The following is a 27,714-nucleotide window of genomic DNA, read 5'->3' on the forward strand; positions in this document are numbered from 1 at the left end:
GACTCCACTTAATCATTCCATAGCACCGCAGACTTCAGTGCAATGCCTTTGTATTAAAACCTATGTATCTTTGCTGGCATGCACAGACTGATGATCATGTTAAATTGCAAGAAATAAAAGGGGAGTATTTGTTGATGACCAGAGTAAACAAAATATATTTTTTTGCCTAAAGTAGAACAGCCCTGGCAAGCTCAATAACTACTTTTCTGCTTGTTTATACTCTATGAATGTAAGTGCAATGTGCCAAGAAAGTGTAGATGGTGTAGCTTTTATGGATGCAAAAACTGAGTGTTTTTTTGAATTGGGAAAACAATAACGGTAGCGGTAGAATAGCAATACTATAAAAAACTTAAACACTTGAAAAACTTCTACAGTAAATTATAAAATGGACATCCTATTATTCTGGTCTGCTATCATTCTGATACATCCTTGAAATAAACAAAATTAGCAAATATGTCCAGAGTTACACTCATACATTGTCAGCTGTATATCTTGTATAAGATAACAAGTTCAATATATAGATAGATAGATAGATAGATAGATAGATAGATAGATAGATAGATAGATAGATATATTATACATTATGTGTAAACGTGTACTAGAGATGTATATTTGTCAGTTGAACACTAGCTGACATTAAAGATAAACTAGCAGGCCAAATGACTGTAGTATGCAGTCTTTATTAAATTATATGGGTTTTCCACCATCAGAATGACTAGGTACAGCTAATTGCTTGTACCAGACTAATACATGATTATGAGACGGAACATTTTCCAATATCTATTTATACTGAGAATTTGTCCTATAGACTTGTTGTAATGCTGTAGCAAAATTAATTGCAGTTATTCAGCCATCAGGAGCTGGCTATTATTTGAACCCTATGTATTGAATCCCTTCTGTGCTCTGGCTCTGTAACATCATTGCACCAGGTCTTCAGCAGAGGTCCTCAGTACAAATGAGCTCTTGGGACTGACACCCGTGCGATCAGTGGAAGCCCAAGAGGTGAAACCCCCAGCAATTTACTATTATGTGGTAAGTGGGGTTTATGCAGAAATATTTATATAGCAAATAACATTTTCCTTGCACCAGGATACAGTTTCCCGTTATTAAAAGTACTTTCTTTTTTATACATGTCTCATTTTGAAAGTGAACTCTATATAGTAAAATACTTTCCTCAGCTGTGTGACTATATTTTGATGGGGCTATTTTACTTCTCCTCTTCTGTTTTGCAGAATGTGTTTGTAGATAAACCAGCAATTCCTGAATACAAAGTTTCAGATGCAAAAAAAACAAAGTTCATCATTTTACATTTTAGCAGTTTCAAAGCAGCCTGGGACTGGCTTATATTATTAGCAACGTTTTATGTTGCTGTTACTGTACCTTACAATGTATCCTTTGTGGACAACGATGATCTGTCATCAACAAGAAGCACAACTGTTAGTGATATTTCAGTGGAAATTCTATTTATTATAGGTATGGCCTGCTTTTTTTGTATGTCTGTATGTATGTTGTCTGTATGTTCTACTGTACACCCAAATAAGAATGTGATTATACAGCCTTGCAATAGCCAATTTTATAAGATATTTCTATACCATATACTGACTCTTAAACAGTTCAGGAACCATAATTTCACAGTGCAAAGCAGTATTAGACGGGGTTCTGTAGATCCACCATAGAATATTTTAGGGGTTGCTGCCTAATCAAAACTATGTTACAATATGAGTGCTATGAATATACAGCTGTGAAATACATCCTAATCTTTTGTTACTTTCTGACATCACTAGTCATCAGAGTAACAAACAAAGTTCATTTGAGAAACTACAAAACCACCAAATGCATAGATAGGTGCATATTCATATTCTGCTTAAAGGAAATAACTGAAAAATTAAGACTTTCCTTCTTTTGGGGGATTGCACATCTGGCTAGAAATATGTATGGTGTAAAAATTAAATTTCCTGTTACCTATCACTTGAGAAACATGGCATTAACCTTTTCTCCTAAAATACTGCTTGTTTCCGCTTCATTAACGTGAGAGTAAGTGGACATCATAAGTATTACATCTGTCACATATTTGTGTTTGAACATTTTGAATCCATGGGCATTTGTACGCATATTCAATCAAATCCACCAGGATGGTAGAAAAGCCGTACCATTGAGTAGAATGCTTCCAAATTCTGCACCTAGCTGTTATCCAATAAAAGAACCATAAATTATCCCACTCCTTGAATCTCACCTAAATGTTGTCCTGCAAATCTTATTTTCCCATGTAGGGACAATACCATATTCTATGAGTGTACCGAGTGCAAAATTAGGTAAATGACATCACAAAACAACATATGCATTGTTTGGTGCAGTTTTATATATTTGTAAATAACCATTAGTGTATTTCACTGGTGTACATTTTAGGACATAACTCATTCATGCTACAAAGTGACAAACATAAAATACTTCATATTTATTCATAAATTGTTTTTAAATGACACCTCCTGCTTCTCTACTTTATTCCGCTTTTTGTCCATGAAATATACTAAAGTCTAGCATTGCATGGCTCACAATGCACTCTGCATCATCCCTGCACCCAAGTCATGTCAATCGTTACCCCATGCAATAATCTGCCACAGATCCCTCTCTAAGATGCTCATATAATATAATATAATATAAGGAACAATTAGAGCATAATAGATGTCAGCTTCAAGCTCCTTGTCCATGACCTCTGTGAATTATAATATCCTGGAAATTTTACGATGGGGGTCCATTTGCTCATGTACGCTATGGAGTTAATGGTAAGTTGGTCATACACACATTTGCTTACAGTAAAATATGCTAATGAGCTTGTAGAAGCAAAATCGAAAGGACAGACAGTATGGGGTCCCCTGACAAAGCCGCTGCCAGCACTATAACAGGGAAACTTAGAGCGTGGGGTCCCCCTATCATAATTTGATTCAGCCCTAGCCTGTTCAGAATAGGACTGAAATTCCAAAAGAAATTGGGCCCGAAAAAAATACTGCCTGCCCCCCAGTAGAGAAAAAGAGAAAAACCCAATGCTGAAGCACTAGGGCTCTTCCCAAACACCCATGTGGTAGTGGGTTTGGGGTAGTAACTTTAAATTGATAGATCAGTATTTATTTGCTGGTGCACTGCTTTTCCTGGCTTAGCTTAACTGTTTGGGTATGTTGTCACTTGTAGAACTACGTGTCCTGGCACCCATGGCCTTCTGGGACCTGTAGTGCACCTATAAAATGAATACTGTAAAATAAACACACGCACACACTGTGAAAAAAATACTTCATTAAAAAATATTAAACTCTCCAACACTCCCTCGTTCCTCACTTTATTGCTCACCTAAATCCTGGGGGCTTCCTTGCAATCCATTGGGAAAAAAATTAAATGAACCTGTGGATCAATAAGGACATGTTCTTTGTGGAGCCACAATGTAACTGACAGGCCATCTGACCTGTCAGCTTCTTAACGGCGCAGAACGGCTTCACTCTGTATTGGTTAGTATTACTCACCACTAACTGCAATGAGCTGCATTGTTCAATGGATTTCATTGAAAGATTTTATCAATGAACTCCATTGATGCAATGTAGTTTTATTAAACTATCATTAAAAATAATAACAGAACACATTTATTTAATTATATCAGCATCAGCTAAGAAACACAATAATAACATTTGTAGAATTAAATACCTATTAATAATGCTAGCAAAGTAAAACCTGTAAATACATGTATCTGAAAATATTAAAAAAGTTTAAAAAAAGTATGATAAATGATGTGCAAAAGCAGAAATTAACTGATATAAATCCTGCTTCTAATAGGACTATTTCTGGCACAACTGCAGAAGTATGTCTTTCAGCAAGCCTATTTGTCTTGTATTATTGGTATTTTTGTTTATACATTTTATTATTATTCATTTTTATTTATAGGACGCCACAAAGTGTCTGTAGCGCCATACAAGGACAAACAGTAGCACAGTACAAGGTGAAAACAGCACAGTACATTTAACAGTAAGCACTGTAACTCTGGGAGCTCAAAGCACAGCTAAAGAGAAAGGGTGAGGGATAATCAGCACAAGCTGGTAACCTGAGCCCAAAAGGATGGGCGCGGATGACAGGTTAAGAGCCACAGAGAGGAACAGAGAGAAGCAAGAGGAGTCGGAGGGCAGAAGGTCCAAGAGGAGGTGGGCTGAGTAGCTGGAGAGCAGAGTTAAAAGTGGTGGAAACAGGAGGAGAGAAAGCTCTGCTCAAAGGAGCGTACAATCTAAAGGGAGGGGTAGACAGACAGAGACACAAGGGTGAATATATATATATACATATATATATATATATATATATATATATATATATATATATATAAAAGAGTTAATAGAGCCATAGTGGTCATTTAACACCGATTAGATACAAATGGATCTAATAAAAATTACGTACATTATAACAATAAAATTGAGTTATTTGGAATGAAACTTATCAAGTGTTAAATGATTATTGCACTATGATTTTTAGATGTGCTCCTTTGCTGGTTGAGGATTTGTTGAGCTGGAGTAGCTGCTAAAAACATTTAAGAAATATTTAATCTTGGAGCACTGATAACAGAACTTTTGTTTTATTATTGCTTGTACAACCTGTTTTGTTCTGTCTAGCTATACCTTATTGTATATATAATTATGCCTTTTCTTAAAGATCGTGAAAGAAGACTTAAACAATGCTCTACTTTGTTTATGGATCATTCAGATAATTCTCAGTCTGATAATACTGATTTATTTACTACTTTGGAGTCATTAGAAAAATTGGCTACTAGAGAGATTACATTTTGTTGGAAAGTAAACTTTTTTGAAAAAATATTTAGAAGTGGGATGCATCCCAAGAAGGCTGCGGTTGGTAAAAGAGCCCACCTTTAACTCTGATGATGAACATTTTTGAAAAAATTGGTATACGGTACTTGATGAATGTTCAGCTCATTTAATGGGAGTTATTGTACAAGAAAGAAAGACGGAGATTAAAGAGATGGAAAAAGAATGGGATAAACTGGATAATTAAGATGAGATTAACAAAAATTGAGGAAGATGTCATTGTCACTAAACAGAGAAAATTTCATTGTGACAAAATGGAGTATAAACTAAATAGGACTAGAAATTGGAGTAGAAATGTTTTTGAAAAACCTAATAGTGATTTGCACATTTTAACACGGGCACCAATTAATAGGATGAATGAGTCTGGAAGGGTCAGAGAGTGTGAAATTAATAATCCTTCTTCTAGTGTGATGGAAATTTAACGTGTCACAAAAATAATTGTAGCCAACATCTTTTTGCTCCATTAAGATCACCTTCAGCACGAAGAATTGATAAGCAACGTTTTACGTATACAGACCATCTTGGAGCGCTGATAACAGAACTTTAGTTTTATTATATGTATAAATTGTTGATATCTTTTTGCATACCATTGAAGTCAGAATACCGATATTAGTTTGGTTGATAGGCGCTTGATTAAATTCTCTTGTGGTGTTTGTGTTGTTAAACTAGTTTACCAGTTTAATCAAGGTAAGCATCACAGGATCAGTATAATACACTTATGGCATATTCAATTAGCTGCAAGTGTCCATAGTTCGTACAAGATGCTACTGTACTGTACTGACAATTACGATACAAAAATCTTCGAACCACCCTGTGGAGATACCTCACGCAAGGTTTCCATAGGACCTTGTTCCTAATTGAATTAGACTTAGACTGTTAATAAGTTCACATTTCTACATATACATCTGCATTTTAAGTTGTCAACCCAGAAAAGCTACTGACCAAATACCATTCATGCTGCTAGAACTTTATATAACCTAATTAACATATACAACAAGCAAATGAAATGGAAATATAGTTACAAGGTGGTTCAGGAATGGAAAACAAAAACGATTGCATGTTCGGTCACTATTATGGGTACAAATGAACATCACTTCTTACCACACAAGTTTATTATCACTAGAAATGGTCACTGACCCCCGTGTTTTGGTTTTGTTTTTGGTTTTGGATTTGGATTACCTTCGTGTTTTGGTTTTGGTTTTGCAAAACGCCGTTGCGTGTTTTGGTTTTGGTTTTGTTTGGTTTTGTTTTGCTATTTTTGAAAAAAATACAATTTTTTGCGTCTAAAATAACCTAATTTAGTGCTCCACCCGTTTCTTAGATAAGTGAGGTAATTCTAAAGCTAATAAATTATGAAAAAAACAGTTTAATCCCTGGTAGGCCGTCCTTAATGCAAACACTTGTCTGCAAATTATACAGTCAAACCTGGTTGTCTACCTCCTCCATCTTTGATTATTGGCAATGTAGCCATCGTCTTTGGGTGTATATTACACCCTACACTTGTAGTTGAATATAAAAAAAGCAGCTTGCACAGACTGTGGAGCTAGAAAGTAAAATTAAATGGACCACGGTACTTTGGTGGCTATCTATGCCCCCCTGCCCTCCACTTGTAGTTGAATATTAAAAAAGCAGCCTGCACAGACTGTGGAGCTAGAAAGTAAAATTAAATGGACCACGGTACTTTGGTGGCTATCTATGGCCCCTCCCCCGCCCTCCACTTGTAGTTGAATATAAATAAAGCAGCCTGCAAAGACTGTGGAGCTAGAAAGTAAAATTAAATGGACCACGGTAGTTTGGTGGCTATCTATGCCCCCCCGCCCTCCACTTGTAGTTGAATATAAAAAAAGCAGCCTGCACAGACCGTGGAGCTAGAAAGTAAATTTAAATCGACCACGATACTTTGGTGGCTATCTATGCCCCACCCGCCCTCCACTTGTAGTTGAATATAAAAAAAGCAGCCTGCATAGACTGTAGAACTAGAAATTCAAATATACAAAGAAATGGACTAAGGCAGTTTGGTATCTGTCTGCATCAGACCCCCCCCCCCTCCCATCCACGTGTAGTAAAATAGAAAAAAAGCAGCCTGCATAAACTGTAGAACTAGAAATTGGAATATACAAAGAAATGGACAAAGGCAGTTTGGTATCTGTCTGCATCAGATCCCCTCTCCACTAGGAGTAAAATAGAAAACAATTCAGCTGTTATATAATCTAGAATATAAATAGAAATTGAGAAAGGCAATTTGGTATCTGTCTGCATCATAATCATCAACATCCTCATTAGCGCCCTCGTCACCGCCATAAATTTCCCCCTCATCCTCTTCTATTTCCAAAGTGGCATCCTCAATTTGTGTATCCCCGGCTACACTTGGGCTGTTCAGGTACACATCAGCAGAACTGCTGAAAGGGCCCTTCTTTATGGGTACACTAACAGAATGCTCACGATTAGACATACCACTGTTGGATGGACTCTCCACAAGGATTGGTGTCATTTGTAACTCAGAGCAAACATTATCCTCTAATGCCTTACTGTTATCTTGCAGCTCGGTTTTGACGCGTAACAGTAGTTGTGCACCAATTGTAGGCTCGGTAACTTTTTGGGATCTGCCACTAATAGCCAAAGGTGAAGGCCTCATTCTCTCTTTGCCACTGCGTGTGTAGAATGGCATGTTGGCAATTTTTTTTTTATCGGCACTTAACTTTTGCTCAGTAACACTTATTTTTCGCTTCAACACAGTAAAAAAAAAAAGTATTTTGTTTTTTGGACTGATTTTGAAACACTCTGTAGTTTGATATCGCCTTGCCCAGATGACGTACTGGGAACACTAACATCAGGACTGGTGACAGAACCTGGTTGTTCATTCTGATCATATGTGGACTGCTTTGAATCCATTCTGAGCGCCAAGCACTTGTAGTGCTAAAAATTATTTGGTAAGATACTGCTGACAGATATGACTTTTGACAGCCAGAAATATTTATGCACAATTATGGGGGACACCCTTAAAAAAGCTCTGGGGAGTGCTAAAAATTATTTGGTAGATACTGCTGACAGATATGACTTTTGACAGCAGAAATATTTATGCACAATTATGGGGGACACCCCAAAAGCACTGAGGAGTGCTAAAAATTATTTGGTAAGATACTGCTGACAGATATGACTTTTGACAGCCAGAAATATTTATGCACAATTACGGGGGACACCCCAAAAGCACTGAGGAGTGCTAAAAATTACAAAAATAAAATAAACCTCTATCCTCCTCTCTTCTCTAGCGATTTTTGTTACAGCAATTGGAATCAGAATTCTATTGTATTCTCTGTCCCTGCTCTGATCAGCCTGTGACTACACCCTGCTCTCTCCCTCTGTCAAATGGCGATGGATTGCTGTGGAGGCAGGTATTTATAATCTTGAAGTATTGCGAGTACTGAGCCACGAGATCCGACAATGTCACGATGACGTTCGGCCTCAATTTGGATTCAGAGCGGGCGGGAGAGTACCGAGCTACTCAGCTCGGTACTCGGATACCCAAAGTTCGGGTGGGTTCGGTTCTCAGGGAACCGGACCCGCCCATCTCTAATTATCACTGAGTTTCCAACCAATGCAGATACAAAGATAAAAAAAATGGAAATAACTGTTATAAGTAGAATATATAGTTGAAGGAGAGCACCTTAAATTTTATCCAAATCCTCCTCTTCTTCCATCTAGTTGAACCACAAGAAACTTAGAGAATATCATCATTATGTGATGGCATGACTGACCAGTACCTGTCTGTAGTTTTTGTTCATATAATTTTAAATAAAATCTTATGTCATTTAAAACACTGAGAGTGATCTACAATTGCAATTGCATTGGCTGTTACTCATGTTTAGGCCACATATTAAGCTGGAATAGCTTAATAATTCCCACTTTTCAGTAGTATATCACATGTCATTCAAGTCTTGGACCAAGCAGATTTTTAAAATATCAGCCCCATACATGGAGCCCGGCTATCAATGACAATGTAGGGTTCTAGGAAACAGGTCAGGGACCATACTGTATGCTGTGCACAGGGCTAAAAATGAATGCTATATATAGCTCAGTGAGAAAGAATGGTTATCCCTATTTATCACATAAAAGCTTGTAATATTACAATTCATCAAGGATATCCTTCTGAGAATCGAACTTCATGGAGATTCTAAGGAGAGCTGATTCAAATCTCCCCTATGTCAGAGCAACAATGATATGTCAAATGCTGTCAGGCACAGTACACATTGAATCCATAAGTATTGGCAGTGGAGAAGACACAAGGCAGGCTTCCATAGTTAATGAAAAAATGTACCAAATAGAAAAAAATATAATAACAAATAAATTAAAAAACATAAAAAATGTGTGTTTTGTTTTAAGGATATGGTATACCTATACTTCAGAGAATCAACAAATGAATTTGGGGGGTAACATTCCAGGGGTTCACAAATTGGGTAAATTAATTATGTAGCTATATAAAATATAAACTTACATGTTCTAAGTTGTGTATTGCACCTAAAATAAAAATATATATTTTTATACAATGCCACCAAAAAATGCTATATGCACAAAAATAATTAAAAACAATGTGAAAAATAATAGGGCACGCAAAGCTGTTAAAACACGCATAGAAAAGCTTTAAAATGTATTCCTGTCACAAATATAAAATACCCTTGGTGATGAAGGTGTTATTATATATCAGAATACTATGTCACTGCCTGATATCAGTTGCTAGTTATTTACAACTGCTTCCTATTATTGTATATACAGACATAGCAGACATTATATTGCAAATTTTGCACCACAGTGTACCTATCATGATTACACAGATACATCCTGATCATTTCAATATAAAATGTGTGATAACTGACATGGCTCAGGGCAGAGTTCTGTCTCGCCATCCGCGCACAACCTAGAGTATACACCGATTAATTTAAGTGCAAGGCCTCCACAATTACAGACTCTTAGTCAAAGACTCCACACACCTGTATTACTACAGTGCTGTTAGCTTACTCAGAATAAGGTTCACACCTAGGCAAGTATGCCAGGAAGCAAAGACTATTTGTATTTATGAGTTATACAACACATCTACTCATTTAACATTTATCTACATCACATAGAAAAGCAACAACATCTGAGTCTGACTCCAAGTTGTTTGAGCTTCTCCAGTATTATGAAAGGAAGGAGCCTTACCAGAACTAGAGGCCTTGTATGAGTTTCTTTGGCAAGTCTCGTTTCTGGGAAAGCTGGATGTAGCAATTTAACGTTGTCCTCTGGATTACTTTCTACAGCAAGGTGGCGACTGTGTCTGCATCTTTCTGTTTAGGCAGGCATACTGCGTATCATAGTACCAGCTGCTGGTCCTGGAAAATCTTGTCCTCTGTGGTTGGACAAGGGCAGACCCCCTACAGTCATATAACACAGATTGCAGTAACTTTTTAGACACATCTGCCTCTTCCCTGTAGGCACTTCCCTCTTTAAAAAGGCATTCCAGCCATGTTGGTGACTAGCGCCATCTTGGAATTTATCAGGGGCCTTCACATTCTCTCCTTCTGTTGGAATCACACAGTAAGGCAAGTACAATTACCATCCAGTCCCCTTCTTAGAAAATTCCTGGAGAAATAACCAACTACTCCAGACTTGCAATCTCTGAACAATAAAAAATACAATGCCCCCCGCCTCCACTGGAGAGGCATTCCTGATGCACTACTGATACCAGCATGTCTTTAAAATCATATCTTTCTGTTCTAAACATTACAGAGGATTAAAACAGTTAATAATGTGTTCATTAATTTCACACAGATAATCAAAATCATTACTGCTAGTCCAAGGTAAAGAAAACTGTGTACCATGTAGAGAAAACAAATGGAAGTAGAGAACCTAGGACTGTTACGGAGATGGGGTTTCATCGGCTTAGTCTTTGCAGCAAGTGCCTGGGATCACTTGTTTTGATACAATAACAATCCCTCTAACTGGAGCTGATAGGTAAACAAGATGAGCAAAATTATACAATAAAACCTGCTTCATCTGTACTACTGTGTTTCCCCGATAATAAGACACTGTCTTATTTTTTATTTTTTCAAAAAAACTCCTTAGGGCTTATTTTCAGGTTAGGGCTTATTTTAATTAACATTCACTGCTTTTTCCCACATCGTGCCCCTCAGTCCTGCTTCTTTCCCACATCGTGCCCCTCAGTCCTGCTTCTTTCCCTCATAGTGCCCCTCAGTACTGCGTCTTTCCCACATAGTGCCCCTCAGTCCTGCTTCTTTCCCACATAGTGCCCCTCAGTCCTGCTTCTTTCCCACATAATGCCCCTCAGTCCTGCTTCTTTCCCACATCGTGCCCCTCAGTCCTGCATCTTTCCCACATAGTGCCCCTCAGTCCTGCTTATTTCCCACATAGTGCCCCTCAGTCCTGCATCTTTCCCACATAGTGCCCCTCAGTCCTGCTTCTTTCCCACATAGTGCCCCTCAGTCCTGTTTACAATACTTTACTTACCGTTTTTCTGTACTCTCCTCCGCGGCGCTGCTGTAAATGAAGCTGGCACACATGCCAGCGTCATTCACAGGAAACTAGGGGAGGGTGCGCACTCACTGTGAGACAGTGAGACGCTGCAGCTGTGATTGGATGCCACTGTTAAATCGTTAACAGCGGCATCCATTTCATGCGGGGGCGGGGGAGGGGCGGAGCTGGGTGCATTGTAATGTAGCGCAGGGACCAGCCAACATGAGGATTTAGCTAGGACTTATTTTCAGGGTAGGGCTTATTTTGGACCGTTCTGGGAAAATAAGGGTAGGTCTTATTATCAGGGTAGGTCTTATTATCGGGGTAGGTCTTATTATCAGGGAAACATGGTAGTAAGGAGAGATAGATAGATAGATAGATAGACAGTTCTTTAGATAGCATTGAGAGAGCCTGTAAACTACAGATGTACTTAAAACCTTCATAGCTCTGCACTATAGCTACACATTAATGATACCATAAATAAAAGAGTAGATATGGTACAGGATTTTCCAAGAAAACAATCCAGTTAGATATAATAGTGCAATCTTAACTGTTACATAGAAGCTATTTACTTTTTTGAGGCCACACATATTGCTTTACCGGGTGAGGTACAGTACCAAGGTCATATAACCTTTTCTGCTTTAATCTACAGACCTATCTGGTTTAATAAATGGAAGTGGAAGAGAATGCTGTACAGTACAGCAAAGTTTAAAAAATGAAATGAAAATACAGTTTGTCCCTCTCAATTTATTAAATATGACTCAAACTATAACTCTCAACTTGACATGAAATCACATTAATTTTCTCTATGCTTTATTTTTCTTAAAGTAGCATCCAAATGTAATAAAACCTTTAATTGAGCTCTCTCATAACACATTATTTTAAGAAAATTATTCTTAAACCCACTGCAATACAGCAGTTATACATTCTTACTTAAAGTTTCTATTTTGCAAATTTAAGTTTTTATTCATCATCATCATAGCATCTGTCAGTTTCTATTATGGCCCCAAATGTTATTGCAGCTTATGAGTCTAATAATAAAGTCAGAAACAGTTTCATCTGGTCCTACCCACTCTTTAATTCTAATATGCATTCAAAAGAAATGTTTTATTAGTTTTTATTAACAGATTTTTTCTTTATAGCGCCTACATATTACATAGAGATTTATAGAGAAAATGTAATTATTCACATCAGTCCCTCACCCAGTGGAGCTTAGAAACCAAACTCCCTGCCATACGGACACCTACACTCTAGGGTTAATATTGTCAGAAACCAATTAGTCTACTAGTATGTCTTAGGAGTGTGGGAGAAAACCAGAGCACCCGGAAGAAACCCACGCACACACAAGGTGATCATACATACTACACACCCTGGTTAGAATCAAACCCATGACCCTAGAGTTGAGAGGCAGACATGCTAACCACTGTGGATCTGATTTAGAGTGGAATGCAAGCACAAGTGTAACTTGTGTTTGAAAAAGTGTATATGTATGTATGACATAATTGGAGTTGAAGATGCATCCAGGTCTGAATGAGTAGCAGATGCAATCTGCTTAACAACAGACACACCACTCACACATTTACATCTAACTCGCGAATATATACAAAAACCTTCCTAACTAATTTATATGTTAGGAAACGCAACAGCTATGGAGTATCATTTAAACTTGAATATCCTACCTAGTACAGCAATATCAACTTCCCGCCATATGTACAAACCCTAATCTATGGCTGAGCGTCTGCAGATCATTTGCAAACCGTTATTTACAAGCAGTTTTCTAGTTCAGATGTGTATGGATTATGTGTATGGATTAAGTGGATTATGTGTATGTTCTCCATCATCATCATCATCTGCTACTTACACCTGCCCCTCACAAACCAGAAAAAAACGCTTTTTCAGGTGTATGTGCGACTATTTCCCAGTCTTAATCCATACACAATTGCTCAAACACGCCCTTATTATCATTGCCTACATTAGAACACCCCAACCCTCCCATGTCATGCCTCTTTTGGTATAAGAAGCCTCAAGTTTAAAAAAAAGTCTGAACAGCCACAGTTTAGTACGCTCACTTTTTGAGCATGCGCAGTGGGAATAATGTATAGATACAATATACAAACGGGTGTATGTCTCGATCTAAATCAGGCTGTCACTAAATAAAATAAATTAGAAATAATACAACAGGTAATAATTGTATCAGCAACATTTTAATATACAGTTCTGTTCTTCCAGACTGTGTATTTCCACTATATTGCAACATCAAAAAATGAGGATATTGAGAGATCAACCAAAATTTGTCTTTCAATGTGTTAAAAACAAGAGCCATATTATCATTGTCCCTTATGATAACTTAGTTAACAGATGACAGCTTGCAACGCAACTTAACATTGACATGATGAAAGGCTTATTTACTCAGCTGCAATTTCTTAATCATTTGAGTGACTAGATATTATTAAAATACATACACAAAGTACATTTTCCCATGATGACTGAACTTTATGAAAACATGTTAATTGATGCCTCAGAAAATATGTATCCACGGTATTTCAACAAGAGAAATTATGACATAATGGAAAATGAGGAACAAATGTCACTAAACTAAAACAAAAAACACTATTTTATTAATATAATGTCTTAAATATAGTAATTGTTTAGTTACAATAACTTTTTAAAGAGTCGTGTCAATATCTGCTAGTACTATTATTTAAGTCAAGTAGAAATATAGCGCATGCATAAATTTTAACACACTACTCTTTTATTTCTTATACTTATTTTACAGTATATATCCATCTGGCATTCAGGCAGTAGAGTAGATTGATAGGTTTAGCATTACCTTTTCTCCAGAGATGGTCATTTTAAACTTTATAGCATGTTGTTTTCAAGACACAATGTAAAACATATATATGTAGGAATTACAAAGTAATGAAGTTTTCCCATATCCAGAATAAAAAAAAATACAGAAATAAAACAATACTACACTTCAGTCAAGCTTCTAAAATTATACAGATCTCTAACCTAAATAATCAAATCAAACTATGTTACTGTAATGCATAATGATGGGCACAAATCACATGTTGTTTGATGATATAAAAGCAAGCCTATACAAATATAATAGTAAATTGAGGAGTACAAAACATAAATAAATATGTTTGACTGTATATTTAAAATATATATAAAAACACCTTTATTTTCAATGCTCTAACAGTAGGATGTTTTTCTGCTAAATGTTTTTTTGTAACATGTTTAGTGTTTATGACGACACATGACGTAATCAGAAAACCTGTAAACCGTGTTCAAATTAGGCTATGTACACTATTTGCCTTTGTAAGATATAGTATTAGTGAGTGGCATTAGGGAACAGCTGTATCATTAGGGTGTGGCGCCATGACAATATGGTGAAAGGAAAAAGAAAAAGATTGTAAAAGCCTCTAAAACATTTTGGTTTATATGTCATCTCTAAAATAAAATAATGTCCTTTGTAAAATTTTCAGACGTGACTTTTAGCTGTTTACTACAATTGTTCCCTAATGCCATCGTCATCTGCATGGGGGCTGCCAGCAATAGGGGAGCAGCATAGTACGGGTGAACACTTTGCAAAGAATGTATTATATAGTCATGTCTTACGTAAGAAATTTTTATGCACTGTAGAATCAGAAAATTTGTAGTACCATAAATTTACATTTATTGTATCATTGTATCAATGTATGATTAGCTACTATTTCAAGGTTCCATAAAGCTTGAGTTTAAATACGTAGAATTTTGGACATTTCAATCTTCAACTTATGCAATATCAAATATTTTGTTTGTTTGTTTTGTTGTTGCTGTTTTTTTTTGTATTTCTTGGTCCCATTAACTTATAATATTGTATAATAATAAAATATGTGATACATGTTTTCTTTCTTTGCCAAGCAGATATTATTTTAAATTTCCGAACAACCTATGTCAGCAAGTCTGGCCAAGTTATATTTAAAGCAAGATCAATTTGTATCCACTATGTAACAACTTGGTTCGTCATTGATTTAATTGCTGCTCTTCCCTTTGATCTCCTTTATGCTTTTAATGTCACTGTGGTAAGTAGTTTACATCATTTCTTTTTAGAACTGTATGAATTAAACACCAATATACATGGTGCATATTCCAAAATCTCTAGTTAAGTATATATATTTGAAAAAATAATATTATTTATTGATTTGTTTTAAATAAATATATTTTATATATAAAGAAAAGTTCCCTAAAATGCCTATGCTTGTTATCAAAAATAATATTTTCCTTTTCCAAATACAATTTAAAACTTATCAAGTTCAACTCTTCACTTTCTCTTTTCCCTTTCACCATACCTTTAGATGCATATTCCATGCATTTGTGTTTTTGTATCCTGTTACCTTAGGTGGCCTATGGCTCAGCTACATTTTATACATGCAGTATTTAAAATTTGCTGCTTGTGGTTTCCACAGTATTTTGTATTCAGCTCTCTAAACTTCCAAACCACAAATCCTAGATACAATACACATTACTGTGATATATTGCTCAGCTTTAACATATTTTTTTAGCTTAGCAATATTTTTTATTGCTCACACTTCAAGCAGCATATATTTTAATACATTTTTTAAGGGCAATTTGACTTACAGATGTAGATAAAGTCTAGATGTGACAGTCCTGTTTAGCTTTAATTATTATGATATCAACTAGTAAAAAAAAACGTAAATGACAGAAAAATAAATATACAGACAAAACAATATTTCGTTATTCATGCATTTTACTATGATTACACTCAAAGCGCATGGCAAAGATATAATGTCAAAATAATATATTTATACATATATATATATATATATATATATATATATATATATGGTGTGGCTCTCTGTGTAGATCATCTCTAATTAAGAAAGAATGTTTACCATTTATTCTTTAATTTTTACACTTTAGTGGTCATTTAAGTATTGACTGCAAAATATTTATTGCATGTGTGTTTTACTGCACTAAAGTGCTTTTAGAATATTTCTATATAGTTTTGTCCTTGTAGGGCTTTTCTGGCAACTGACACTGCTTTTGCAATTTCTCATTAAAAAATATATGTTTTATATTCCTAAATGAAGTCCTTGTTATTTTTTTATTATTGAACATAACATATAATATAGGATATTATATTGTAAGAATTTATTCTAATATATCTATGTTTACTTCATAAACAATTGTATAATTATTTGGAATTGGTAGAACAACTTGGGTAATTTATAAAGCAGCAGCATGGGGCAGAGTAGCATGTGTGACTAAACTTTATATAAGTTTTCCCAACCAAACCTGGCACTCCTTTAAACAACTGAGATGCAACCCCCCCCGCCTTAGTAAATTTACACACAGCATACACAGAGCAACAGCTGAGCTTATTGATGTGACTGCACCAACATAAATACCATGTATGGATGTTGCTGCATAATTTACTACCGTAACCGGATACAGGATCATAGTCACACATACAACTAGGCACAGTGTCAGTAACACCACTCTTAATAAAAACATTAAGATAAATTGAGTTGCTAGTTTATAATTACGGCTGCGCTTTCCATGCACTTTATTGCTCATTCAGTGACACTGTTATATGTGCATTCAAAGTTGGTTAAATCAGCTTAGCAAGAATCACAGCAGATAACAACCACTTGGCCCATCCAGTCTGCCCATTTTTGTAACCTATGGTAACCTTAAACCCTATTTGATCCTTTATTATTTTACAAGGATATCTTTATGTCTACCCAAAGCATGTTTAAATTGCTCTACTGTATTAGTCTCTACCACCTCAGATGGGAGTCTATTCCACTTATCCACTACCATTTCTGTGAAGTGATATTTTTTTTCTCAAATTGCCTCCAAAACTGCTGTAGTTTTATGGTGATATAGAAGGAGCACCTTGCAACTTTGAGCCATATCCACAGATGATTCCTCTGTGTAGACAAAACATTTTGCTTTGAACATGGCAGACTAGTGGACACTACTTGTGCCCACACAAGTACTAGAGTTTTAAGTATGGCAGTATTGAAAATGGAATACCACTACTAAGTCAAAAACAATCGTATCGGTAGAGAAGACAGTGAAGACTAGGGCAGATTAAGGGATCAGGCCGCCCAAGGCTAATACGTTGGTAGCACCCCTTTGCCTTCCATGCTAGGCTAATACACGGTAGGTAGAAACGGACACATTCTAAAATGTTTACGGAGGCATAAACGAGCACTACTGAAGGTGAAGATGTGAAGGTGGAGGAGACCATCATGCCTGCGCCATACTTTTCTCTCCTTCTCACTTATCCTCATGTGCCTGTCCAAAAAGAAATCATTGTCTTCAGCCTTTAACATGGGAATTGGTCAAGACCAAAACCTTACTACATTTTTCTTTCATGTTTCCTTTTTACTTTGGAGAAAAACAATTCTCTTGTCTTTTCAAATTAATTTCTGTTTATAGCTGTGCCTGAAACAATTTTGCACCCCCTTAAAATCGTTGCGCCTTAGGCTGCAGCCTAGTCTGCCTTTTGGATAATGATGATGAAGACTGAAACAATATGTGCAGAATTACATACAGGGTACAGTCAGTTCGCTAAGAAAAAAAGTATTACATCTGTTCAAGAATTTGCAGTGGCCGTGCACTGATGTCAGGATAAGGGTATAATAAATGGTTATATCTTGCTGCATGTCAAGAATGGAAGCTGGGGGTGGATGTATAATTGTTTAGGGGGAAGATTGGCACACATTTGGTCCCTTGATATGACTGAAGCAAAAGTTTGAATCCCACAGAATATCTGAATATTGATTCTGATCTGGTGCATAGCTTCATGCCAGCAGTAAATGCGTCTGTGAAATGTTTCTTTTTTTTTTTTGCAAGATAGTGTCTCATGTCACAAGGTTACTAAAGTATGTAATTATTGCAAGAACATTACAATAAATGAACTTCCTTTCTATGGAAACAGCTGTCTGAAGTGTCCAGTGCTGAAGAGGGCAGCTCATAACCAATCATGTGCCCCACTCTGTAGAATGGAATGCCCCCTCTCTTTCAAACTTCCATTAAAAGCAAAGGAGCACTGGGTCAAATTTATTATGTTAAGATTAAATAGGGTACTCTACTTACCTGGACTATGTAATTCACCTGATCCACCAGCTCTATAAAACCTCCAATTCCAGAATATGCTCTCCTGTACAGTAGACCCAAACAAGCAGAACTGTTGTCAACTACTCCCCTTTGTCTCCAAGACCACACTCTGTCCTCCTGTGCTGTAGTTTCAAGCAAGCAGAACAGTTACCAATTACTCCCCTTTGTGTACACCCCAATGCACATGAATAAAGCTTGAAGTAAGGTAGATTCACTGACAATAGCTCTGTTGTGTGACTCTGAGAGCAGGATTAGTATACAGAATATCTAAGTTGAAGGTTTTATGGATCAAGCAGATTGGGCCTACAATGTTTGGCAGGTAATGAAGACACCAAAAGAATTCTTAACATAGCACTCATCATCATCTATTTATTTATATAGCGCCACTAAATCTGCAACAACGTACAGAGAACTCACTCACATCAGTTCCTGCCCCATTGGAGCTTACAAGCTAAATCCCCTAACATACACACACACACACACACACACACACACACACACACACACACACAGACCAAGAGAGACTAAGGGCAATTTAATAGCAGTCAATTAACCTATCAGTATGTTTTAGGAGTGTGGGAGGAAACTAGAGCACCCGGAGGAAACCACACAAACACAGGGAGAACATGCAAACTCCACACAGTGGTGGGGAGTTGAACTCATGACCCCAGTGCTCTGAGCCAGAAGTGCTAACTGCTAAGCCACCATGCTGCCCATACAAGACTGAACTGTTGAGTGGCATACTTCTGAAATGTAGTGGTCTCTCCTGTAAATAGACCTCAATCCAAATGAGCATTTGTGGCCTAAGATGGAGCTATTTAGAGTAAAGTACCATAACCAGCTTATTTGCAATAACTATTGAAAACACTGTGATAGAGTCACTGGAAGGAGGCTAAATGGGAGAGGTATGTGTCCCAGGCTTCCTGCATTGTGTACTTTAAAACAGACTGATCAAGATATGCACCTGTGAGGGGCCTGTGATAAGGAAGCTGGGATATGCAACCAGTGTCTCAGACCTGGGGAGTAGGTGAGTTGCCTCCTGAGACACTCTGCTATGGTGAGCAACAATACACGCATGATTGGTGTGTGTGGGACATAAGGTCCGGCACAGGAGAGAGGACCACCATAAATGTATTAGCTACTAGCCAGATGGCTAGGATTTTGTTTATATTTTATATTGTTTACAAGCTGGTGAATAAACTGGCTGTGGCTGTTATCCTGAAACCTCTGGACTTGTGTGGTTACTGCTGCTGTTCACCAAGAAAATATTACCAATTCCCCTGATTATACTACATATGGTGGAGAATTGGCTTGCAAAAAATCTGCACATATCAAGAATAACAGCAGTTTTGGAGATACTTGCAGGAACGAGCTCTGTGTGTGCGCTTGGAAGCTTAAAAACTGACAGACACTGTTCAGAAATACATGCATGTCTTGTCATGTAGAGAAAAGCAGCTAAAAATTGGAATGTTTATGCACAGCAACAGTGGGAAACTGAGAACCACGTGGATGTGAGTAAATAAATCCTACTGTGAAATACTGTTTAAACAGATTTGCTGCTCGTCAATACAAATTTTGTAAGCCATTCTCCCTGTTTACAAAGATGGATTAGTGCAACCATTGCATTACAGTTGATGTGGTTTATCTCAATGTCCAAGGGGCTTCCACAAAGAGCAGCAAGATGTCTCAGGAAAATGAGCACATTATTGGCACAGATTATAAAGGATATGTTTTCTGCAATGCAAAGACTGAGTTTTGTTAATTGATGGAAAACAGGTGTGTTCATTAAGACTGGGAAGAAAACCCAAGTATATGCTAGGAAATGTGTGTTAATGCAAAGCACAAGTTGGGTGGGGCCTGGTTCTCTTCATAAGCAAAGAGCAAGAGACTTTAAAGAGAAACGTTTATTGAGAATCTTTGTCAGTGTAAAGTGGATGTTTCTGTGTTGAAGCAACAAGAAGCATGCAAATGTGTTTGCAAAACTATTGAGCGAAGTAAAAGGAAAAAAAAACAAAAAAACAGAAAACATTTTGCTCTGCAAAGGAAAAGTTTGAGACATATGTTGGGTGTTGTAGTTCTGCACATCTTAAGGCAAGTGAGGTGCTCCTTCTATAAAGAAAGTGCTTTGTCCATATAAAGATAAAATTGGCTGCTTCTCAAGCTACAATGGGCAAGAAAAAGCAGAAGCCTGTTGTCTCAACCCAAAAAGAGCGCATACAGGTGTGTCAAAGTGTCGATATGGAGAGAGACAAAAATCAGAATTTGGATCACGTTTGTGTGGCGGTAATTTATGATCCTCATCATTGTGCTAGGTTAAAAGAGGATGATGTTTCTGATAAAAACTTACTACAAACTGTTACGGCCCAGCAGACAGCCGTTAGGCAACTGCTATTACAAGATGCTGCAGTTATGTCTGATAAAGGGCTAGATTCACATTTGTTTGAACTCTGGGAAAAGGCTGTGATGCAGTGCCCTGAAAAGGAGGACATGCTTAAAACTTACTAGAAACTGCTGTGGTCCAGCAATCAGCCCTCAGACAACAACAGTTAGTCTTTGAGGAGTCCTGCAGGCAACTATGGGAGTCCCACAAACAAGACATTGGAACCCTCCGTAAAAATGTGAGCTCTACTAAAGCGAAAGAAAAGTCTCAGGAACAAGCCATAGAAATGCTGAAACAAGAAAAAGAAATGGTGGAAACAAGGTTTGAAGCCGCACAAGTAGAATGTTAAAATACCAGCAGTGTATAGAGCAAATGGAAAGAGAAATAAATGAGCTACAAGATAATCTGAAGACAGAGCTGGTAACTGCAGACCGGGAGAAGAAAGGGTCAGAGGCAAAGTGGGACACACTTAAGAAGGAATTTGATGAAATGAAAGTAAAGAGCAGTGCTCTTACTCGGGAAAAGGAGAAGCTGCAGGCGGAGAAAGTCCTGCTGCAGCGGCAGATTGAGGAGGTAAAGGGGCAGATGAGAAGTAGTCATGTCCCAGCACAGCTGCACGCAAGAACCAAGAGAGTCTGCGAGGAGACCATTGCTCAACAAAGCCAAAAATAGCCGGAGCAAAATCACAGGAAGGCTGAGATGGAGCAGGGCAAGTTACTGGTGGAGGAAAAGACACTAAAGGAGGGTATGATGCTTCTCCAAGCATCCTCCACTCCTCGCCAGGAGCATGAAAAAGTTATGAAGGATATGAAGTTAAGGATCATACAACTGGAGAAGCAGTTTGCAGATGTGTCACAGAAATGTGAAGAGGAGGCAAGCAGGGCAAGCTCTCTCCTATCAGAAAAATGCCAGTCTGCGGGAAAACCACATACCGCTGACAAAACACTTGCAAGCTTCTGCCTCACTGACGACAGAGATGGAGAAAGCTAAAGCTGAGCTAGCCGTGATCAGGAAGCAACTGGGGAGTGAAAAAGTGAACGGTGAAACACCAAAACTTCAAGCTAAGATACAGAAGCTTGAAGCAAATATGTTACTGTTGCAAGAATCTAACTCCAAACTCGGCAAGAAAAGAGAAACGTTGCTGGCGGAAAAGAAGTTTCTTGAGGAAGGTGTAAAAAGTGTGAGGGCCCAAATACAGCAGCTCACTGAAGAGAATGGAAAGTTAAAAACTGATATTGCAAGGGTAATTGCAGCCCAGAATACAAATAAAGGTCAATGTCAGAGTACAAAAGAACAAGCAGTAAGTCTGAGGAATGAGAAGGAAAATCTGCAGAAAGAACTTGATGCCAAAGTCACAGATATACAAGAGAAAATTAAGATCATATCCCAGGTTGGAAATGTTGGAAAGCAATTTAAAACTCAATATGAGGAATTAAAGATTCAGCATGATAAGCTGGTTGCCGAAACCTTCCTAGCTCAGACAGCACCATTAGCAGAGCGAGCTTCTTAAATAGAAGTACAAGAGTTAAGAGATTCCCATGTCCAGGCTGAAACAGACATATCTGCCCTGGCAAACCAACAAGAGTCAATAAGTGAAAAAGGAAATGAAGATAAAGGTCAAAGAGAGCAAACCCTATAAATTATAGCAAAGTTGTCCACAGTTCAAAAAGAGCTCCAGTACGCTACTAAAACTATTCAAGACAATGTCAGCAGAATACAAACTGTTAAGGATAACTGGGAGAGGTTTGCCTATGGCTTTGAGGTACCTTCCACTCAGATTTCAGGAAAAGTAAAGCAGCTAAGTGATCCAGGATTGTCCAAGATTTTACCGGAGCCTCAAGTCACAAAAACTCAGGAAATTAATAATATGCTTCGAAAGGTGCCGCTGACCGCGAGTATTACCGACTTGCATCTGCATCAGTTAAGTGGGCTGAAAAGTCAGCCACGCCAGGAAGCTGAGTTCCTCTCCTCGTCTGTGGCTCCACTGAAAGTGGTGCAGACAAAGTATGTTGCAACAAAAGAAGTGAAGAATACACCCCGCCAGGCTCTAGTTCAGAAACGGCGATCTCCAGTGGATTCTGGTAAGACTGTTCCAGGGGAAAAGGGTGTTGAGCAGTGGAATGAACTGAAATGTAAAGAGACTTTAGGCTCAGAACCTGGAGATTGGGCAGTTTTGCCAAGAAGGTTCTGGCCTGAAGGAAAAGTGATTACCTGTTTTAGATGTGGGGGCTTAGGCCAAATTGCTGCTAACTGTTCACGTACTTTTGAATCTAAGCAATGTAATAATGCTTATGTACCTCATAGAAGGTCTTTATATGCCCAGCTAGCCTGTAATGCAAACAAACAGGCTGACAAATTGATGTGTGAAGTCACCACAGAAGTTAAAAAGGTAAAGGCTCTGCTAGATTATGGCAGCACGATTTTCCTTGTAAAAGCAGAGTTAGTGAGCCCCTTAAAATGTCAAAAGGGAAATGTTGGGGTAACCTGCATACACGGGGATATGCAGCATTCTGTTACCACGGAAGTAAACATAAAGACACAGTATGGTTTTGGGGTAGTCACTGTGGGTCTAGTTCCTGGTTTGAAATTTGACGCAATATTGGGGAGAGACTTTTCCCACTTCTGGAAGCTATGGGAGACCTAGTTGGTTGCAAAAATAAATAGACCAGCCCCGCGTGATAATATTACTGATACAGTGGTAGCAGAAGGGTTCCCCAAGTCAAATGTGTTCCTTCTATCCAATATGGTTGGTGAGTCAGGAAATGACAAGGGCAGCAGTAGAGTACAGGATTTTGTAGCTCCTATTGAAGGGGGAAATATGGTTGAACCTGTTGACTGTGTGCCCGGGGGTTAAAGTAAGAACATTTTTTTTTCTTAAAGCAGTTAAAAGAGGCCACCCTGGTAAGGGCCAGAGAAAGTGTGAGAATTATTAATGGGAAGCCAGTAGAACCTGCAAATAGATTGTCGTACCCCCACATGGCAATAACCCAGGGGTTATTGTGTCAGTTATTTAAAAGAGGAAAAGACATTTTGGAGTGGTTGGTAGTTCCTAAACTATATAGAAGAGCAGTGTTGGCCTGGGATCATGGTTCCACAACTGCCAAGCATCAGGGGATAGGAAATACCTTAGATTAAATTTTACAGCAGTTCTTCTAGCCAGGGGTTCGAAAAGATGTCTTTGATTGGTGGTCATCCTGCCCTGAGTGTCAATGCCATGTTTCCAAGCCTCAGTTAAAGTCCGCTGGCAACTACCCCAGTTTCCCCACTAACCGTTGTTCCTTTAGGTTTGAAAAAGATCTGTAACCAAAATCCTTGCACTCAGTTTGCAGCATAAAGCTAAAACATTTGTGGAAAAAATTAAAGGAGCATTTAGGGTTACAAGTGTTCCACCCATAGGTTGAAACAAAGGAGGAATGGGATATGTGACAGAGTCACTGGAAGGAGGCTAAATGGGAGATGTATGTGTCCCAGGCTTCCTGCATTGTGTACTTTAAAACAGACTGATCAAGAGATACACCTGTGAGGTGCCTGTGATAAGGAAGCTGGGATATGCAACCAGTGTCTCAGACCTGGGGAGGAGCTGAGTTGCCTCCTGATACACTCTGCTGTGGTGAGCAACAATATACATATGGTTTGGTGTGTGTGGGACATAAGGTCCGGCACAGGAGAGAGGGCCTCCATAAATGTATAAGCTAGTAGCCAGATGGCTAGGATTTTGTTTATATTTTGTTTTGTTTACAAGCTGGTGGATAAACTGGCTGTGGCTGTTATCCCGAGACCTCTGGACTTGTGTGGTTACTGCTGCTGTTCACCAAGAAGATATTACCTATTCCCCTGATTATACTACAACACCTGTTCTTCTCTTCTTCTCTTTGACAACTTGATTTCTTGCCATAATAAACTCAAGCTTGTCTGAGAGAAAATGGGGACAGGGCCACCTTAACTACTTTATGGGCCCCCGGGCAATGCAGTGCATCGGGCCCAAGAAAAAAAATAATAATAAAAAAAAATATATATATATATATATATATATATATATAATGTTAGTGTGTGTGTGTAAAAAAAAAATATGTATGTAAAAAAAAAGTATATATATATATCAATACTTTTTTTTACATTATATATATATATATATATATATATATATATAGGGGCCCCCTTAACTTACCTTAAGTCCGATCCCCTTCTCCTTTTTTCTGCTCGCAGTGAATGCTGGGTGTGACATCACGCCCAGAATTCACTGCGAGCACAGCACGGAAGAGGGGACCAGGGGGGGAGCCGGATCGCTGCTGACATGACCGCAAGGTAAGTATTTTCATTTTTTTTTTTTCAGGATTTTTTTTTTTACAGAGCTGCCTTGGACGGGCCCCCTTGCCCGCAGGGCCCCTGGACACCTGTTCATTGTGCCCAATGGAAGAGACGGCCCTGAATGAGGCAAGGTACTCACTCTCAGGTATAACTAACTTGTACCTTTGATAATGGCCACTAATTGTAGGTAAAACATTCAATTAATTTCACATATATATTTGAGATACTAATATGAAAATAGTCCCATTAACATTTATGATTAACAATATGTTCTATTACACAAGATTATAATAAAAAACATGTCTGACAAGGGTGTTCATGATAAGAAAATACGGTACGCGTTACCGTCAATTTTGAGGAGAAAGGGTAGACATGGACCATTTATTGTTATATAGATGGATATAAATCGAAAGGATTCCCATGTTCTACAGAAATGTGAGCAATATAGTGCATCCTTTTTTAGAACTTCTCAATGTAAGGAAAGAGTTGTGAGACATTTATACATCTCTAAAAAAAAGTCATGACTTCATTAATAATTATAATTCTAAAATAATGAACTTGCTACAGTTAAATGAGAAAGAATCAGACATTTAATGCAAACAGTCAAGTTTCAGCCAAATGTAAAAAATGTAAATAAACATTTTTTATGTAATTCTTTATGAGAGTAATCTTACCAATGAAGCCAGAATACCCTGAAAGTACAAAACTATTTCAATTAAAAATTTTGCCATGTTTTGTAAAACATTTTAAATAAACATTAAAAAAATCAAAACCAATATATTTTTTAAATAGTTTATTTCTTTTCTTTTTTTTTTTTTCACAATGCTTCCCATGCTGTCTTCTATCACTGGCGTTGGTATATGCCCACAAAAGGACAACCTGGTATGCACCAAGGAATGAATGCCAAATGTTAGTCTTTATCTCTCCACTTTTAACTGAAGGGCCTATCAATTAATACTAAACAGCTGCATCCTGTTCTTTGAATTTCCAGGGTTGGCATTAAGTATTTTAAAGTCCAATCGTCTTTCTTTTAAAATTATTTACACTAGTTTGACTTATTCTCTCAATTTATGTGCGATATAAACTCGTCATCTTTGCAATTTTAAATTTACACTGGAATGAAAGCTTTGTCCATTTAATATCTTTGCAAAAATCTGCAAATAAGATTATTTAAAATAAAAGTTTGACAATAACTGATAGGAATAAAATCACAATATATTTGACAGAGTGATGGTATTTATGTATTACTCATTCTCTTCTTTATATTTAACAATTTTTTATAATAAAATCCTATAGTAATTTGGCATGCTTAAAATATTTTTTTACAAAAACACTTAAAACAATATTGTCTATATCATTTGGCACTAAGGGGCTAAGGGGGGAATTCCATTCCCCCCGAAGTAACGCCGCGCTAAAACTATTACCGTTATTACGGTAGTTTTAACCCGGCTTTCTGCTCGCAGCTCAGGGAGCTGCGAGCAAAAAGCCGGCGTTAGAACTACCGTAATAACAGTAATTGCGCGCACTATTACCATAATAACAGTAATAATGCGTAGGCCGCGTTACTTTTAACAGTAACGCGCCCAATTGAATAACCCCCTAAGGGAACCCTTGGTACTAATAGTAACTTTACTTAAGTGATATGTTTATTTGCTAACTTGATAGAAATTTGGCCCTGTAGAGAATTAAAATGGGGACAACTTTCCATAAAACATACACATACACACACTCATACACACACAAACAGACACATGCACATACATACTTCAAGAAACATTCTGGGAACACATCCCAAAGAATTGGTTGGTGCATTGCTATTTACATGGAGTTACAATTTAAATGTACAACAAATTACACTAAATAAAACAAAAATGTTAGACTGTATAAAACAGATTCAATATTCTAGTCAAAGTCAGATTGTACTTAAAAAATGTTCTAAACTCAGCTAAATTAAGGTAAATAGGCATTGTGTTGTATGTATGCTATATATTACAATACTTACTAGCATGTATAAGGGCTCTACAGAAAGTTCCATCCATGTCTTGTTTTGTCATTCTCATTCCATTGTTACTTACTTATCATATCATTACATAGTATTGCTTCCAAGCCACCTTGGGCCTGATTCATCAAGGCACATTCTGAGAGCAGTATTAAACGCACATATTTTATTATATATACCATCTCAAGATACGTGTTCTGCTGAAACCGTGGGCAGGTCTGCTGTGCTCTACTACCCTAAGATGCAGCAGGATACATCCAATACCTATGTGAATTATAAATTGGAAGACAAACGCACAGGAAAAAAAATATTTAATTAATGTCATAAAAAAGTGTCCCCCCCCATGAAATACATTTATTAGGATGTTGTTAATGTCTACAGAGGATAAAATACATTTTAACAGTTGCTTGTTATTTCAAACATATGTTCTAGCATGCATAGAAGACTGTCATCACTGCCGATCAGGACTTAGGCTAGCGCTGAAGCTGGAGCAGGAGAAACGGCAGGAAAACAAGTAACTTTGAGATGGCCAGAGATGA

At 37.5% G+C, this 27,714-nt stretch overlaps 1 protein-coding gene across 1 annotated transcript in view; it reads left to right on the top strand.

Moving 5' to 3' along the window:
• Positions 1-27,714, top strand: part of KCNH8 (potassium voltage-gated channel subfamily H member 8) — a 325,816-nt gene that overhangs the window by 173,616 nt on the left and 124,486 nt on the right. Inside the window, exons 5-6 of the mRNA XM_075212321.1 lie at positions 1,233-1,473; positions 15,264-15,421. Of these exons, the coding sequence (XP_075068422.1) occupies positions 1,233-1,473; positions 15,264-15,421 (399 nt within the window). The remainder of the gene's footprint in view (positions 1-1,232; positions 1,474-15,263; positions 15,422-27,714) is intronic.

Source organism: Mixophyes fleayi, chromosome 5 (assembly GCF_038048845.1).
Source record: "Mixophyes fleayi isolate aMixFle1 chromosome 5, aMixFle1.hap1, whole genome shotgun sequence".
Classification (NCBI taxonomy): Eukaryota; Metazoa; Chordata; class Amphibia; order Anura; family Limnodynastidae; genus Mixophyes; species Mixophyes fleayi.